This window comes from Dioscorea cayenensis, chromosome 7 (genome assembly GCF_009730915.1).
Source record: "Dioscorea cayenensis subsp. rotundata cultivar TDr96_F1 chromosome 7, TDr96_F1_v2_PseudoChromosome.rev07_lg8_w22 25.fasta, whole genome shotgun sequence".
In the NCBI taxonomy this organism is placed as follows: Eukaryota; Viridiplantae; Streptophyta; class Magnoliopsida; order Dioscoreales; family Dioscoreaceae; genus Dioscorea; species Dioscorea cayenensis.
This window is the reverse complement of record NC_052477.1, coordinates 12,419,829-12,436,986: the sequence shown is the minus strand read 5'-3', so window position 1 is coordinate 12,436,986 and position 17,158 is coordinate 12,419,829. Positions and strand designations below refer to the sequence as shown.

The window sequence follows — 17,158 nt, the reverse complement described above, 5'->3', positions numbered from 1 at the left end:
GTTAATTTCTCCTTCAATAGGTCGCATCCCTGAACTTGTATAACTCATCATCTTAGTTGAATAACCCCCACTATTTTGAGTTCTCAAAATCTTCACGAGCTTTTGTGTGAAATCTAAAACCATTAACAATGTATCCAGTATCTCCTTGCCGTATCCATTGGACCATGGGCAAGTAGTCTAAGTTCATCGTAGTGTATTCCTTGTTGTCTAATTAGCAACCTATGTAATATCATACATAACTAATTAAATAATGCTATAACTTAAAACATATATAATCCAAACATGAAGTTACACTTACTATGATCATGAAACCAACCATGAAATGTTTCACTTTGCAACTTTTGTATCTCATAAGGCTAAAACGTGGGAGCCGACACGCCTTTTAATAAATTGCTCATGCTTCCTAAATACAAAATTAAATATACTAAATAAAAGAATTTCAACTAATATAATTTAACACGCATAAAAATTTATATAATGAATTAATTCATCTGAAAAATGTAGAAACTACATCGAATTGAACAACACATACGATGTGCTTGCACCAAAGTTTGGTTGTCAAGTGTAATATGTGAGACTTGCTTTGTTAATACTAAAGCCTTTATTTTTTTCCTTCCCAACGGTCTTCCAACATTTGCAAAATGGATATTTCAATGGCAACATTTCGATCTTCTTCATTTCTAGTTGATTGATTGAAGCTAGTTTCAGTCCCCACTAGATATCGTGGAAGCAAAAGTTGCATTTATCTATTAGCTAAACAGCCTTCCTCGCAATCGAACCTCTGGACTCAGCTCTATTACGATCACATACTGTCTTAAGCGTAAGAAGAAACCTAGTCAAATATAAAATCAAATATAAATATAAGGTACTAAATATAAAACTGGAGTTTAGTTATTTAAAAATAAATATTTAGAATGCAAACATATACTCCTCAACAGGATACATCCACCGATATATGACTGGACCAGCAAGTCTTGCTTCATTTGCTAAATGAATAACCAAATGTATCGTTATGGTAAAAAGGACGGAGGAAAATTTTCCATTTCACATAATGTTGAAGCAGACTCAATACTCACAGCAAATCAAAGTCACTTTCCTTTGCAAGAACCTTAGAGCAAAAGGCTCTTATCGACAAGTCAATTAGGACCCAGCACACCTCAGGTAAAGAACATCGTGATTGCTATGGGAAGAAATTCTTGCATTAATAAATGACAATCATAGCTTTTCGGGCATGAGCTTCCGCTGTTTAAGCTGCACGGCCAACGTGAGATATTAGAAGAATATTCCATCCCGAGTCTTCATTTCTTGAGAATCCAGTATCTTCCAAAACTCATCCGACAGAAGCTTTCTGGGTGTAAATATTGAAGATTAGTGTCAGCACGAGTTTTGGGGACCTGAAGAACACTGCCCTGAGACCCATTTCAACAAGATCAAGTCCTGACTTGATAAGTGTCCTTTGATTTCCCACTCTTGTCCAATCAATCGTGCCAAAGATAAAGATTAGTCACATACATCTATGTGCATGACAATCAAGATTATGATGACAAAGAATAGAAGATGTTTCCAATAAGCGCAATGTGAGACGCTCTTCTTTTTCCATGGGTCCATCTTTGCTACTTCATTCATCTTCCACTTGTCTCAACACACTTTCAATGCCGGATGATGGTGATGGAGCATTTCTCAAAATTCTCGTGTCCGTACCAAAAGAAAGTTTATCATTACGAAACTATGCAGGTGCTCAACCATCTATCTATGGCCGCTCATGTAACACAATGCTTTCTAGCTATGTTTTCAACCACTTAGAATTGGTATCATATCCACAACAGGGACATGCATAATCTCCTTTAGTACCCATCCGAATAAATTGGCATATATGAGAAAGTCGTGGTGTCCAAATAATTACTACGTATTAGAAAAGTTTGATTTGTGTGTGCATCAAAGTCTACATACCAACTTCCCAAAGCACTTGAATTTTTTAATCAGTTAGTTACGTAAGTATACATCTATATTGTTTCCGTGTCTTTTGGAGCAGTGAATAGCAAGGAAAGAATAAAGTTTGACTACTTTATACACATCCATAAAAGTAAATTATAAGGTATCAAGATATGATCAAGCAATCGTGGAACAATAGTCATAGTTTTGAATGGTTTGAGCCATGCTTTTAATCCTAACTGAACATTGAGATTGTGAGGAGAATAAGATATTGATAGTCTATCTTCAAGCTAGAATCTGAGGGATGTCTTTGCCATCCATCTTTGCTAAAGTTCATGTTCATAGCGGTCATTAGAGAAGAGCTTTTGAAGACATAAAACATTTGGCAATCTTGGAATAAGAGGAACCATCTATTTTTGGCGAATTTTCTTTTTTCTTTTGTGAAAGCATCTTCTAATCACTTTTTCCATCATTCAAGCTTCTTTCCATCTTGAAGCTCCACATTTTGTGCATTTGTCTTCATTTGCATTCTCCTTCCAAAATAGTATGCAATCATTGGGACAAGTATGAATTTTTCATAACCTAAACCTAATGTAAATCATCTTTTTCATTTTTACTACTACCTTTAGTAATGTAATACCTTCTAGTAGAACAAGTTTCAAAGTAGCTCTAGTAATGATTGAAAGGATTTGTTGGTCCACCCATTAAAACATATAATGTGGAGAAATAGATAGCAAAAGAAATTTTGGAAATTCTTTAAACCTATATATATTCCACCTCGGCATCTTGCTAAGCTATAAAATTGTCACTACAATATGTGGAGGAATAATGTTGCCCTGTGTGATCTTTTTGATTGCATATTATGGACATCAGATTCATATCTTTCGGTCATCATACAGTGCAATAACTCATGAATATCATTGTCAAACACTATTTCTTTTCATTACTTATAACATTAGAAGTAGCTACCTGTGGTTTCCCCATGAAAATCCATCAACATATCCTTTAAGAAAGCCATCACAAATAATGCGATCAAATGCTTCTATTCTGGACACCCTATATGTGTTCACACATTTACACAAGGACACCAAATTGTTACTTCATTTCAAATAATTTGCAAAGGCAAAATCTAAGAAATTGGTGACCCCATTTATATACTCTTCACTTGCTCTTGATGTAAGGTTTATCCACGTTATCCATAGGTTGCTAATAAATCAATTGGAAAATATGTTTATCTTGTGAAACGTAAAAATAATAAAATAAAGAATGATTTATAATATTAGTGTTTACATATATTTTATTTCTATATCCCAATACTTATTAGTAAAACTATTATTAAAGTAATGTTATAATAGGAAAAATTTATTGTTAAATAGTTTACTAATAATGTCCACATAGATGGCAGTCTCAGCTAAGGATTCCTTTGTTTAGAATATGTTAATTAAACTTCCCATACACTAACCAATCTCTGCATGATTTTATTAAAGATGACATAAGCCAAGGAAATTGACTAGTGAGCATGCATTTTGATCTTGTTTGCAACTCCTAAACTTAATTAGATGTGTCATTTTTATAAAAAGTAGCAATACATCGATTAGCAGTTTTACCTCCAAATAGTTTCTGCGTAGGAAATAGTTGATTTCAAGTGCTTGACCCACCAAACACGCCTTCTGTGGCATACAATACAAGATCCCTGCAAATATTCCACAAAACACACAATCGTATATTTATTAATGTGAGAGAAAATAAAAGTGTATGCATCGTTTACCTATTAGAGTTTTCGCGGGGTTTGTGATTTGCTACCCATAGTTTCAGGGATGATTCTGGCTGATAGTACTGAAACATTATAAATATTCTTTGGTTAGGCATTTCTAACTTTCAAAGCATGCAAAATGTAGATGTCTGAGTCACAACATGGTATTGCTTTAAAACTAGAAAGAGTAATATAGATTCATTAGATATATTTATTTTAAAGGAGTTTCTCACGTTGCATGTATGAACTTGTAAAATTTGAACTCAGATAAATAGTTATGCATGTGATTGTTGTCTATTGTCTCTACTAAGTATTAATATAAACTTAAATGACTGACAAAAGTATATATAAAAAAAAATGTCTGGAAAAATACAACATGGTATTTTTTTTTTTTGTTATGTAGTTTGCATGCAAGGGCAGGGGAACAATTTCTGATGGTCGCCAGTGTAATCATTCAAAATGATAGCCCCAAACATGCAATATTAATATGTATATATATATATATACACACACTCCCAGGCCACATCAATCAAATGCCAACCACCCAAATACAAAGAAGCACACATTAATATCTTGGAAATAGATGAGTGGTAATTAATTACCATGACTGTGAGAGCTCTCTCTTAGTTGTCATACATATACATGATATATATATATATATATATATATATCATGTATATGTTATAAAACTAAATAATAAAATAATAATGTGACAAGAAATCAAAGAAATGTACTATGTTATAAAATTAAATAATAAAATATTTATTATTACATGTGTCTATTTATTTATTTATTTATTTTCTATATGTATATAATGTACAATGAAACCAACATTTACTTTAATAAATCTTAATGACGAAAGGCATCAATATTTCTAGACATAGACTTATTAAGTCCGGGTGATGACGTGGCCAAGGCACTACTCATGGACAAGGTTTTAGGTGAAGTAGAATGGGAACGATAGAGTTCACTTGCAAATTGTGTTACATGCATCTTATACAAAAAGTTTGGATGTCCCATATAATGTCTTTGCTATATCTCGCAGGGGGAAGGTTCAAGACGGGTGAAAATTCAAGCTGATCTTGGTATCTAATAAAGTTTGACAAATTTTCAATCAAACCCTCGAAAACTCTCACAATACAACAATTTAAGCACGATTGCCATCAACTAGAGAGCACAAAGAAAAATGACATCTCCGTCGAGATCCCGGGTAGCATATATTTCCTTGTCATAAGTATCTATCATTTATTCCCTTGTCATAAGTAGGCAATACGCCCCGCATAACACCAAAGATTGATGGGTGTTTTTAAAAACATGCATGATCGAGAAGCAACTAAGAGACATACAATAAAATTATAGTTCAGCGGCTATGAAGAGCTATGTTTGAAGTAGCTGAAATTATAGCTTTAGAAAGAGCAATGCATAACAAAGAAATGCAAGAGAATGCATCAAACTTGATCAAATTTAATGTCAAGATCATTGTGGTCATTGGGTCTCCTAGCAGCATCACCAACATAAAAGGATCTGCAGAATACGAAAGTCCATTAGAAAAAGACGTCTGACAACAAATTGTCAATTCAACTAAAAATACAAATAAGTGGTAGGTCAAAGGCCTAAAAACATTTCAAAGATGAACTTTCATTATTATAAATTGTATTGTTGTTCCTTTTCCAATCACCGTATGAAACCAAATAAATATATAACTATAAGTATTAATTTATTAGAGCCATGAGACTGAAGAGTTTCTTCCTTAGCTTCTTTTCATTTCAAGAAAAGCAACCATGAAAAAGCCGATGTACATGAGTTTCAGTGAACCAAATCAAGAAGGAAACAAGAAGAACCCACATAACTTCTTTTGGGGAAAAACTCGAACACACTAGATTGTCCTGAGATGGATTTAATTAGTATATTCAATGCCTTTTAAACTCCATACTTGTAGAGGCCCTGTGACAAATGTAAGAAAAATCTTGGCATTCTGATATCTTAGCATGATATCATGTATAATATTTTTTTCAGTCCAACTCTCTTTGTACTAAATCTATTTGACTCAATGACATTCACTACTCACGAAAAAATGGAGAACAGTAGATCTTCCTGAGATAGTTTTAGTTAGAACTTTGGGTACTCTTTATGACAAATGTAGTAATATTGTTTTGCTCAGATAACAATTATTATTATTATTATTATTATTATTATTATTATTATTATTATTATTATTATTATTATTATTTTAAACCAATTCAGATGGCTTTCATTAGAATTTTGGATACTTTAAGCTTGAAATCATCTTGTAGATACCCTTCTAACAAATAAAACAAATCTATGCATATACACTATTAATCTCTTGTAAGTTGATAATTTTTTTTTTAGTCCAACTCTTCTTTTAGTTCTTACTTGTTACCATATGTAAATCTTAAATGTAGTAATGTTGTTCAGGAACAATGACTAAACCAAGGATATCATTAATGAGGCTCTAATTATAAAAAAATATTATCGGAAACAATAGGTTGAAATGAAAAAGCAAAGACAAGCAATGTAACCCTATATTTGGATGTAAGAAATCCATTCTGTAATAGCGCATAGTAAGCATCAAGCTGATAATGATGATGATAAGCTGATAAAGGAGAATAGTTAGCTCGCGAACATGATTGTTCTAATAGAATCATTAGAGGTGCCGGACATGATTCACACATTTAATTAAACTTCTTCACATTTTGGCCATTTTTAATATTGCTTGCGTAATCTCTCACTTGATGTTATAATTATGTGTAAGCTAGCATGCAGCTTAATGAATTCTATTCAATATATAATAGTTCATGGCCCCTCTTACTCTTAGCCATGAATTCTTCTAGTGCCAAGAGATGTACGCAAATTAAGGCATATCTATCAACTACTGATCATGGTCATGTATGCTAAAAGTTTGGTTCTCTAGCTCTGCGGTGTGTCTCTGGTCAAGTGGGCTGTGGATCCCATGGAATCCTTCTCTCACGGGCTCAATAAGACATCTTGCTGGCTTATTTTTGGGAGTGGGCAGTTGAATCCCGCATGCTTGTCCTACTGGCTACAGCCCACAGCTTGTCATGGACATACAAAGTTTCAATTTTGTTATTGCATAATCTAAAGATCAGGTGTTCAGAGAATCTCTGAATTGATTATCCACGTGAAAGAATATAAAGGGCAATGAGTGAGATATTGCTTCTCTACTGTTTTTTTAAATAATATAAAATCTGTATGCTATACTGAAATATTGGAATTAATAGTATGTTAGCGTATTATTTTCATTGAATGTCCCCAGTTTCATTAACTTTCCTTACCATCTATCTGTACAACGTTCAATTGTCACATCAAGGTTCGCTGGTTTCATACCAACAATCTTGTAGGAAGTTCATGCTTTGCGGTAGTGTGGCATTACCTCACTGTTCATGGCACCAAACCCATGCTGATATGTATAAATATTTTGCTTCATTCCCGGTATAAATTAATTAATATATAAAGGCAGATTGAAAGTTCATTTAGATTCAGAATATATAGGGGGAAAAGAGTATCGCTAGTCGGGCACACTGTACCATGTGGACATTTATCTATATATATATATATATAAACTAGGGTCGGGAGGTCATGAGAAAGGCTACATCGCATCTACGTAAAAAGAATTAATTAGAAAGTCCGGTCTCGAATCGTCTCGATGCTTGTTCAAGGTTTTCACAATCATATGGAGTTCGTAATATAACCGAGATACTTTGGGATCATTCCAAAATAGTTGAACTATTGATGCATTCGCTGATTTTCTCTTCAATATAAACTTGTTGACCAAGTGGAATTAAATTTGATTTTTATAAATATCCCAGGAAAGTTGCATGATTTTATTGATTCCACATGATGTGATCTTTTGAATGTGCGTTGTTTAAAGACCTAATCAAAGTTTAATAAATTGTCCGGAGAAAGTGTGTTTCACTCACTTAACTAGGAATCCTTGCTCGTACACATGCATACATACACACATATGAACCAATATAAATGTGTCGCCTTAACCAAAATATCTAAGCTTTTGATACTCTAAAAATAATCGAATAATTATGCGTAAAAAAATTGGTTTCAATCCCTCAACTTGCAATCCTCATCGCTCTCGCAATGAAAAGAAACACAAATTTTTGTCCGACCACAAACATATATAACGTGCATATGAGTATCTAAAAGATGATAATGGATACAAGAATTTTAGGACATTGATCCAGTAGAACGAAGAAGCTTATGATCGCAAGTTATTAGTTTGACATTTAAGTATAATCCTATTATCATATATATATATATATATATATATATATATATATATATATATATATATATATATATATATTGGAACAAATTTAATGCAAACCTAAAATTGAATCACGATTTAACAACTCTTTACCAAATAAAGATTGAGCATTCAATTTCAAACACTTCAGATCTCGTGTTATGCATTATACAACAAAAAGTCGTAATATTTTGCGGAAAAACCCTAAGGTATAGAATCAAGTCTTGAGAAGAAATACCAATCAGAGAATCCATCATAATCAATTCAAATCGACAAATAGTCACATAAAAAAACAATGAGAAAAGGTGTTATCAATATTTTTCTTAATTCAATACTTAACTTAATTGCCATGGCTGAGTACCAACTGATGAATAAAAAAGAAAGGTCTCCGTATTTAAACAATTGATAACCAACGGTTGAATTTTTGTCAAGATCTAAATGAATACGAGCGAACCACAAATAGTTGGGACTATCGGCTTTCTTGATGTCAAGCAAGAAGTTTTATTTCCCACACTAAGACACACTCGAAGATACTTTTTATTTCTAGCTAAGGTTTAAAAATAAAAATATCACAACAAGAACATTAAACGATCCCACGAGATACAACCAACTTACCAAAAAACAAAACCTCAAAATACAACATAAGTCTCAAGAAGTGGATGAGTACCTGCCAGCCAGAAAGTTTAGCGTTTCTAGGGTTCTTGCAAGGATCGGTGAAGCAAAAGCTGCTGTTTTTCTTAGAGAGAAAGAGAGAAAGAGAGAAACGATGGACGCCGGATCGAAAGACTGGTAATAATCCTTCTTTTTCCTTTTTCTTTTTTTGGTTTGGAACAAAAAAAAAGGAAAATGGTGATCTATAGATCACAGGCATCAACAAAGAATCAAATGGTTGTGATTCAAACTAGAATTTTATTTATGTTTTAATATTACTCTAAATGAATTCATCGCCGAGGAGATCTTCGTGCGCGGCAAGGATTTGGGATTTGATTCCGTTGCGGTGGTGCCGTGGGTCGTTATCACCTTTACTTTATTTCATTTTTTTTTAAAATTTCCCCATTTATTTATTCAGTTATTCCTAAATTAATGAAATAAATTTTAAAAAACCAGCAATTTCTTCATTGATTTTCATATTTTAAAAATAAATAAATAAATCAGGTGAAGTATTACTACTCTAAAAGGAACGAGACGACGGTGGCGAGCCGACAAGCACTGGCGAATTCCATTTCTGGCCATGCACTTGCATGCAAAAGTACAAATTCTTTTTTTGTTTGTTTGTGTTTTTTTAAATATTTATATATTCCTACAATGCCCTTGAATGGCAATAAAACAGTGAAGGGGTATTATGGGAAGGAAGTGGTGAAATTAATTTCAGGTATGTTCGAGGTTGAAGGTTTCTATGAGATTGACCATGCTGGGCTTCCACCAAAGTCTCTCCCATTCTTCTCAATGAGAAGGGATGAAGATGGGTTTGTTGATGTTTTAATAACTTTTGTTTTTGTTATATAATAAAATTTATGAAAAAATATTTATTATTTATATTTTATAAAGTTTTAAGTTTTTATAAAGCTCTCTTATTCATTAAGTATTAATTATTTAAATTTAAATATTATAAAATTAACAATACACCAATTCAATTTAACATGAAGATTATTTTTTTTATTTTTGTATGAAATACTTACAATTTCATTAATTTATATAATGAACATTATTTGTTATTATACAAGAGCAAGTAAAACAATTATTCATTAAATATTTATTAATTAAGTTTAAATATTAAACAACTATCAATAAACCAATTTAATTTAGCATAAAAATTAATTTTATATTTTAACATTATCTTTTTAATAATATGCTTTTTCTATATATATATATATATATATATATATATATATATATATATATATATATATATATATATATATATAATATCATAATCCAATGTTAAAAAGTAATTTTTAAAAAAATAAATAAAAATCAAATATTTATTTACCAAAAAAATAAAAATATTTTTTAGTAGCTGCAGTAATGAATGCTAATATTTTTAAATATTTATTTCAATAATTATTTATATTAGTCAAATAAAAAATATATATCAAATTAATTTATATAAAATAATAAGATAATTAATTTTCATAAATTTGTAAATTAATTAATTAATTTATATATCCAATCGATATTCATTAGATTGTTATTTTTTTACTGAATGTGCTTATAATTTATAGAGTAAATTATCATGACATTATTTTTTTATATTTGTTTTATAATGATTAATAATTTAATTATTATTCTCAATATAAATCTCAAATTTAATTCGATAATATTATTATTATTATTAAAGCCATGCTCTACTAAACATAAATATAAAAATTAAATAAAAATTCAAAACATATAGTTCTACCAACGTAATGATTTCAGTCACTAAAATGTCCGATCTATTCTAACACTTTTTAAAGATTCATTGGTATAAATAATATATACTACTACATTTAACTATCACTATAGATAAGTATAAGTATAGAGTAGTAGTTATACCAACTGGAACAATATCTGTAAAGAAATGTCATATTTATTCGACAAATTGAATGTTCCGTTGGTATAGATAATCTATAAACTACAAATTTGATTATACTATAGATAAAAAGTCTACCTATACCAATGATTAAAAATCCATCGAGAAATATCTTATATATAGTGACAGCTTTTAAAGTATCGTCAGTAAAAACCAGTCTATAGCTACGGAATTTAACTGTTACTATTGAAAAGCGTCAGTATATGGCAATTTTTTTGTAGTTGCCTCCATTAGCGACACTAGGGATAAATTGGTTAAAGTTGTAGTTATCTTATTTGAATTTGAATAAGTTAAATTCAAGTTTTAATTAAAATGATCTTTTATCAGCCTACAAATACACCTTAGTATTTGTGTGTGAGAATGTGGCAGCGACATGGGGTGCTAAGATAGTAGATGATGTGTTAGTGTGTGAGTGTGATGATGTGTTCACCAACCTAGCAGCGTGGGAAATTTATCTTACAAAATACAAACTAATAATCTTGTGCCATTAATAAAATTATTGATCATCTTTGCCACACGTTAACAAACCTAAAACAAATCCAAAGCTTTCAAAGCTTTCAAGGAAGAAGTATGAGCTTCTTTGTCATTTAAAATTCAAAACAAACCACAGACATAATGAAAAAGCAAGAACACCCGTGACCATCCATCATAACACCGCATGCTCTGACATAATAATAATAATACAGTAACTTACACCCGTGATCATCATCGTCACACCACATGCGCTCAAATCTAAGGCTTGGCACCAAAATAAAAGTTTGCACAAGTGGTCTGTCGAAACAGCAGGGAAGAGCTAAACCGAAGAACAGAAGTAGCCAAATCAAACTCCAAGAAAGTTATTCTCCAGTTGATGCCCACCGATCACAATCGAAGTACGAGGACTCAATCCTCCATCAACCAAACCCAAGCAAACCACTCCTTTCTCCTTCACCTCCACCATTGAGTTAGCTCCGAACACCCTCCAATAAACATCCTCACTGCCAAAAACCAGGTCAATAATTGGCACGTCAGGCCCAACCCTGGTGCTCTTTATACTCTCAGAGCTAAAACAAGCCTTGAACGGTTTCACTGGTGCCACACTCTTCATCTTCTTAGCTTCAGCTGCCTTGATGAATACCCTGGTTACTGACTTATAGATGCTTGTCTCCACGCTAGTGAATGGTGTCACCGTGCTTATCTTTGTTCCCCCAACTCCTTCATCATCTATTTCCAGCAGTGTTGTGTTTATCTTCACTGCTTTGCCGTCAATCTTTATTGAGCTAACTCCAATGAAATACTCAGACGATGTTTCTCCTTCGAAGGAGACTCCTCCAGTGCTCACAGGGTTAATTATTAGTGGTGTTCTCATAAGAGAGCTGGAAACATCAATACCAGGGGCTAGCTTGTAATTGCCTCCATTACCAACAAAGACGAAACCATTAGAGGATGGAGATGAAGAAAGACACAATGCGAACTGTGGATGAATGTTGAAAACTGATGACAACTGAGTTGGGATGCCGATCTTGGTCCGGCCAAAGCCAACAGCACCATCAACACCACTGGCCAAACCTTCCATCAAATTATTTCCTCCACAGGAGAAAAGAAAGTGAGGAACTGTAGCAAAGTTGCCGTGAATTGACCTAAAGAGAACGACATCATCAATGACATCGCCAGTGGTACTGAGATTGATGATGGAGTTCTCTGGGAAGAGACCACAAGTGTTGTTATTGCAGTTGGGGCCGGGAGAGCCATTGCAGGTGTTGCAGGTCATGGACTCGGCGAGGGCACACTCTTTGGAGTTGCACTGCGCCGGACGGTAAGATGATGAGATGTAGTGATTGTCACAGTTTACCCACATGAAGCCGCTTCCAATGTCGACGAGGAGCTTGACGGGGACGAGAGGAGTTCTTTGGTAAATGCCAGTGATGTATTGGAGGGTGGTGGGATCTTTTCTGACAGGGAAAACCAGGGTTTCATGGCTTTGAGTGGAGAGGGAGATGAAGAGAAAGAGTAAAGTGGAGAGTAGTAGTTCATGGTAGTGTTGAGAAGCCATTGAGTTGATGATCGATGTTGATGATGTTGGGCTGGATTTTATTGGCTTCATGAATTCATGCATGTGATTTTTATTTATTGATATTTTAAAATGGATAATATAAACTATTCATTTGCTAGCTGTTGTTGCAGAATCACACTGTTGTAGAATGGTTGTATGTTCTTGACCTTGGCTGGAAAGTGGAAATGAGTGTCGAAAATGTGAAATATTTGGAACATGGGTTTTGCAATGAATTGAAATAAGTTGAACAATCTTTGTTTTTCTCAAGTGGGGTTTATTAAATCGTCTTTTAATCGTTAAATATTGCAAAGAGAATGAACATATGTATATTACTCTGGCTTATCACAGATTCACAGCCGTGCGGTTTTGAACCCGTTTATTCCCACTCGAGTAAAAGTGAAATCATTGCGCTTTGCAGTTGTTTTCAACCATATCTACTATTCAAACTATTTTCCAATAAATCTACATATTTTTTTAAAAAATACCATTATTTAAGTTACTCAACCTTTGCATATTACAAAATTCCATAAAAATATATGTTTTAATTATTTTTAATTCCCAATATATAATGCCACATAACTAAAAATATATAATGCGTGGAAGTTGTAGTGTAATTCCATTCCATGCATGGGTCATGCCTAAAATATGACAAATTTTGTTCAAATGACAAATATGACAAATACGGTCCATGCCAATGATGCAATGCTCATAGTGTTACCGTGAATTGACCTAAAGAGAACGACATCATCAATGACATCGGCAGTGGTACTGAGATTGATAATGGAGTTCTCTGGGAAGAGACCACAAGTGTTGATAATGGAGTTCATGGTAGTGTTGAGAAGCCATTGAGTTGATGTTGGGCTGCATTACAAGAAAGTTACAATTTAAAAACAGAATATTAGAAACGGAATTTATTATGTTTGAATTTACAATGACATTAGAATCTGAATAACAATCGCTTTTAAATATGATTTTAATAATAACGGTTTACTAAACCGACATTTAAAAATATGATTTATTAAAATTTTAAAAACTAAAAATTAATATATTATTTAAATATTATTAAATTTTAAAAACTATACGTTTCGAATCCGTTTCTAATACAAAGAGACTAGAAACGGATTTAAAAATTAATATATCATTTAAATATTATTAAATTTTAAAAACTATCTGTTTCTAATCCGTTTCTAATAGAAAGGGACTCGAAACGGATTTAAAAATTAATATATTATTTAAATATTATTAAATTTTTAAAAAACTATACGCTTTCTAATCCGCTTCTACTTTAGAAAGGACTAGAAACGATTTAAAAATTAATATATTATTTAAATATCATTAAATATAAAAAAATATCCGTTTCTAATCCGCTTCTAATAGAAATGGACTAGAAAGCATTTAAAAATTAATATATTATTTAAATATCATTAAATATTAGAAAAATATCCGCTTTCTAATCCGCTTTTATTATAAAGGGACTAGAAAACGGATTTAAAAATTAATATATTATTTAAATATTATTAAATATTTGAAAAATATCCGTTTCTAATCCGCTTTTTATTAGAAAGAGACTAGAAATGGATTTAAAAATTAATATATTATTAAAATATCATTAAATATAAAAAAAATCCTTTTCTAATCCGTTTCTAATAAAAAGGGACTAGAAACGAATATAAAAATTAATATATTATTTAAATATTATTAAATATTACAAAAGATCCGTTTTTAATCTGTTTCTATTAGAAAGGGACTAGAAATGGATTTAAAAATTAATATATTATTTAAATATTATTAAATATTATAAATTAATATATTATTTAAATATTATTAAATATTAAAAAATACTCTTACCCTTGGTTATTACTTATCAACTCCTTAATTTTTAAAATTTTGGAGGTCTCCTGCAAAATTTGACTTTTTTTTTTTTTGCCCCGTGAAAATTTGAAGTTTTTTTTAACACTACAAATATTTGGATTCGAATCTTGTAATTTCAAGCATTTTTTAATTAAGCTTATCTTGATTTCATTTGAATTCATGAACTCAATGAGCTTAGCAAGATATCTTTTTCAAAATGGACCACTGAAAAACATTGTAATTAATAATCTCACTCCATCAAAAACCAATGTTACCCATCAGGAATTTTCAGCAAAGTCCTCTCATTCATATTTATTATCTCAGACTTGTTAAATGTACTTGTTAGAAAACAAAAAATAGAACCAATTTCTTTCTCATTGAATCCATAAAGAAAACACAGAAAACAGAGAAAACAAAGAAACAAAAACCAAAAGGACCCTTGTTTCTTCAGCCTTACGAAGAGCTACCTGCTTCTTCAGCCTTATGAAGAGCCATCTCGCCATTGATATCCACACTTGAGCTCAATCCCTTCATCAATCTCTCCTCAGAAAGAGAAAGAGTGTCAAAGAGAGAAGAAGAAGAAGAAGAAGAAGAAGAACAGGGATCTCGTGGATTTTTAACTTTCTGAGATTTCTAGTGTTTCTTCGGCCTTTGACACCGTCTCGAGCATCCGATTTTGAGGTATCGGAAATTTGGTTAGGGTTTACGTTATTCTTTTCTCCTTCTGATTTTTAGTGTTATTCGTTGTTCTAGTAGTGCTTCAATTGAAATTCGTTTGTGCAAACTTGGGTTAGGGCTGTCCCATTCTAGTATCTTTGAGGAGTTCACATAGTGATTGCATAAACCTTTTTGTTGGGTGATTGAATATGCTATGCTGTAGTGCCAGTAAATTAGGTTTTGTAATGGACTCCTGAATGCATTATGTTTATTTAAGGGAATAATGGTTTCTATTTTTTCTTCCATTCATGGAGATCATGGTTTTATGGTACAAAATGATGTTCATATATTTGTCTAATTGCTTAGTACTCAGCTCCTTTAGCATGCTGATATCTTATTTTTGTTTTACTGCATGAGGGATTGTTGATATTTTCACATAATGGTTTGTATTTTAAGGGAATAATGGTTTGTATTTTTTATTCCATTCATGGAGATCATTGATTAATGGATATGTTTTTCCGTTTGTTCTGAAGGGCTAGCTATTAAGATTTGTAGTTGTTGGGTGGGGGTTGCTTCTGCCTTTGCTTCTCGACACCTGTCCATGTGTGTCTTGCCGAATGTCGATGTGTTCACTGATTCTTATATTTTTGTTTTGAACATCAGTGCTTTAATTTTAGTAGTATGTGTCATTTTATTTGAGGATTAGCTTTAACTATTTATATATATATGAGTTAGCCCATCTCACCATCTTACTGGCTATATATATGGCTACGGTTAAGTTCCTCACTCAGATAATAACTGATTTATCAAGTGGTATTAATTTGTTACATGGTGATTACATGGTGCTTTTCTTGTTAATCAGTTTTATATTTTTAAATGTTTATTTTTGTGATGTCTTTCAGATCATCTGGTATGTTATTTTATTGGGTGAAAAATCAACTGAATGATGTAATATCATTCTTAAATATATGTCATGGACTTTATTAAATTCCAAATGTGTGGCTACTATATAAAGTCAAATTTAAGGGTTCACACATAATTCTTTGCTTGCCGGTTGCACAAGTTTACAACAAAATCTTTTTTTTTTTTTGTTTTGAAAATTTTCTAGTGTACATGAATTGTGGAAAATGTGCAAATATAATAAGAGGTTCAAGTATGGTTAATAAAAGTGATGTTGTTCGCATGTATTATTCACAAAATGCATAAATGATGTTGACATGGTCTTTGGTTTCTGGTATGCCTTGTGTAATAGATGCAAACACCAACTTTGTACTTGCTTCTTTCTAACTGTAGATGCTGTTTTAATTTTATATGATTTAGTCATTATTGTAGTTCTGTTGTAGCAGGTATATTGATATAGTCATGATGATTCTGTTAATACCCTCTCTCTTGTGAAGTTACCATTTCTTGAATTAGATTTATTTTTTGGTTTTGTACTTTCTCAATGTTGTAGCAGGTATTATACTTCTCTCTTGCAATTTCTTGTGCCCTTTTAACCCTGTGAAGTAATTATTGTGTTTCCTTTCCATTTCTGTAGTCTTCTCTTGCGTTGCGAGTAGTGTTCATTTAGTAATGGTGAATATGTGAAAGCAGGATTAGCTGAATTAGAAAGGTGGTGCTATGATGCAACAGAAGAGGTTGGTTTATGTCCCTCAATTTTCTTTTTTACCACTCTGAATGCTTTGCTAAAAAAAAAATATATATTTGCAATGCAGTACGCAGGTTCAGCATGGGAGGAATTGAAGTATATCAGACAGACTGTAGGATTTTTGGTATGTTACATGATGAACATCACCAAAACTATACTGCTTATGTGGCTATCATCTTCCTGATGTATTTCTATCTTTTGTGTCTTTGCAATGTTACCAGGTGATACATCAAAAACCCAAGAAGACGCTGAAAGAAATAACAAATGACTTGTGCCCGGTGAGTCATCATTTTCTTTTGCAACAGAAATTTGTCAGCAAGTTGGCTTCAATCCTTAGATGCTTGTTGTTTGTACTGTTGACAGGTGCTAAGCATATGGCAATTGTATAGAATCAGCATCATGTACTGGGATGACAAATA

The 17,158-nt window shown here is 32.1% G+C and overlaps 1 protein-coding gene and 1 long non-coding RNA gene across 2 annotated transcripts; one reads left to right on the top strand and one right to left on the bottom strand.

The window, feature by feature from the left end:
* Nucleotides 1-11,048: 11,048 nt before the first annotated feature.
* LOC120264522 (probable aspartic proteinase GIP2) lies at nucleotides 11,049-12,810 on the bottom strand. Its single transcript, XM_039272335.1, is given in 2 exon segments — nucleotides 11,049-11,385; nucleotides 11,387-12,810. Coding segments are annotated over 2 exon segments (1,362 nt in total). The 5' UTR covers nucleotides 12,647-12,810; the 3' UTR covers nucleotides 11,049-11,283.
* Nucleotides 12,811-14,806: 1,996 nt separating this feature from the next.
* Nucleotides 14,807-17,158, top strand: LOC120265671. Its single transcript, XR_005537712.1, has 5 exons — nucleotides 14,807-15,115; nucleotides 16,629-16,728; nucleotides 16,807-16,863; nucleotides 16,961-17,017; nucleotides 17,103-17,158. It is a non-coding gene; the product is annotated as an uncharacterized LOC120265671 (long non-coding RNA).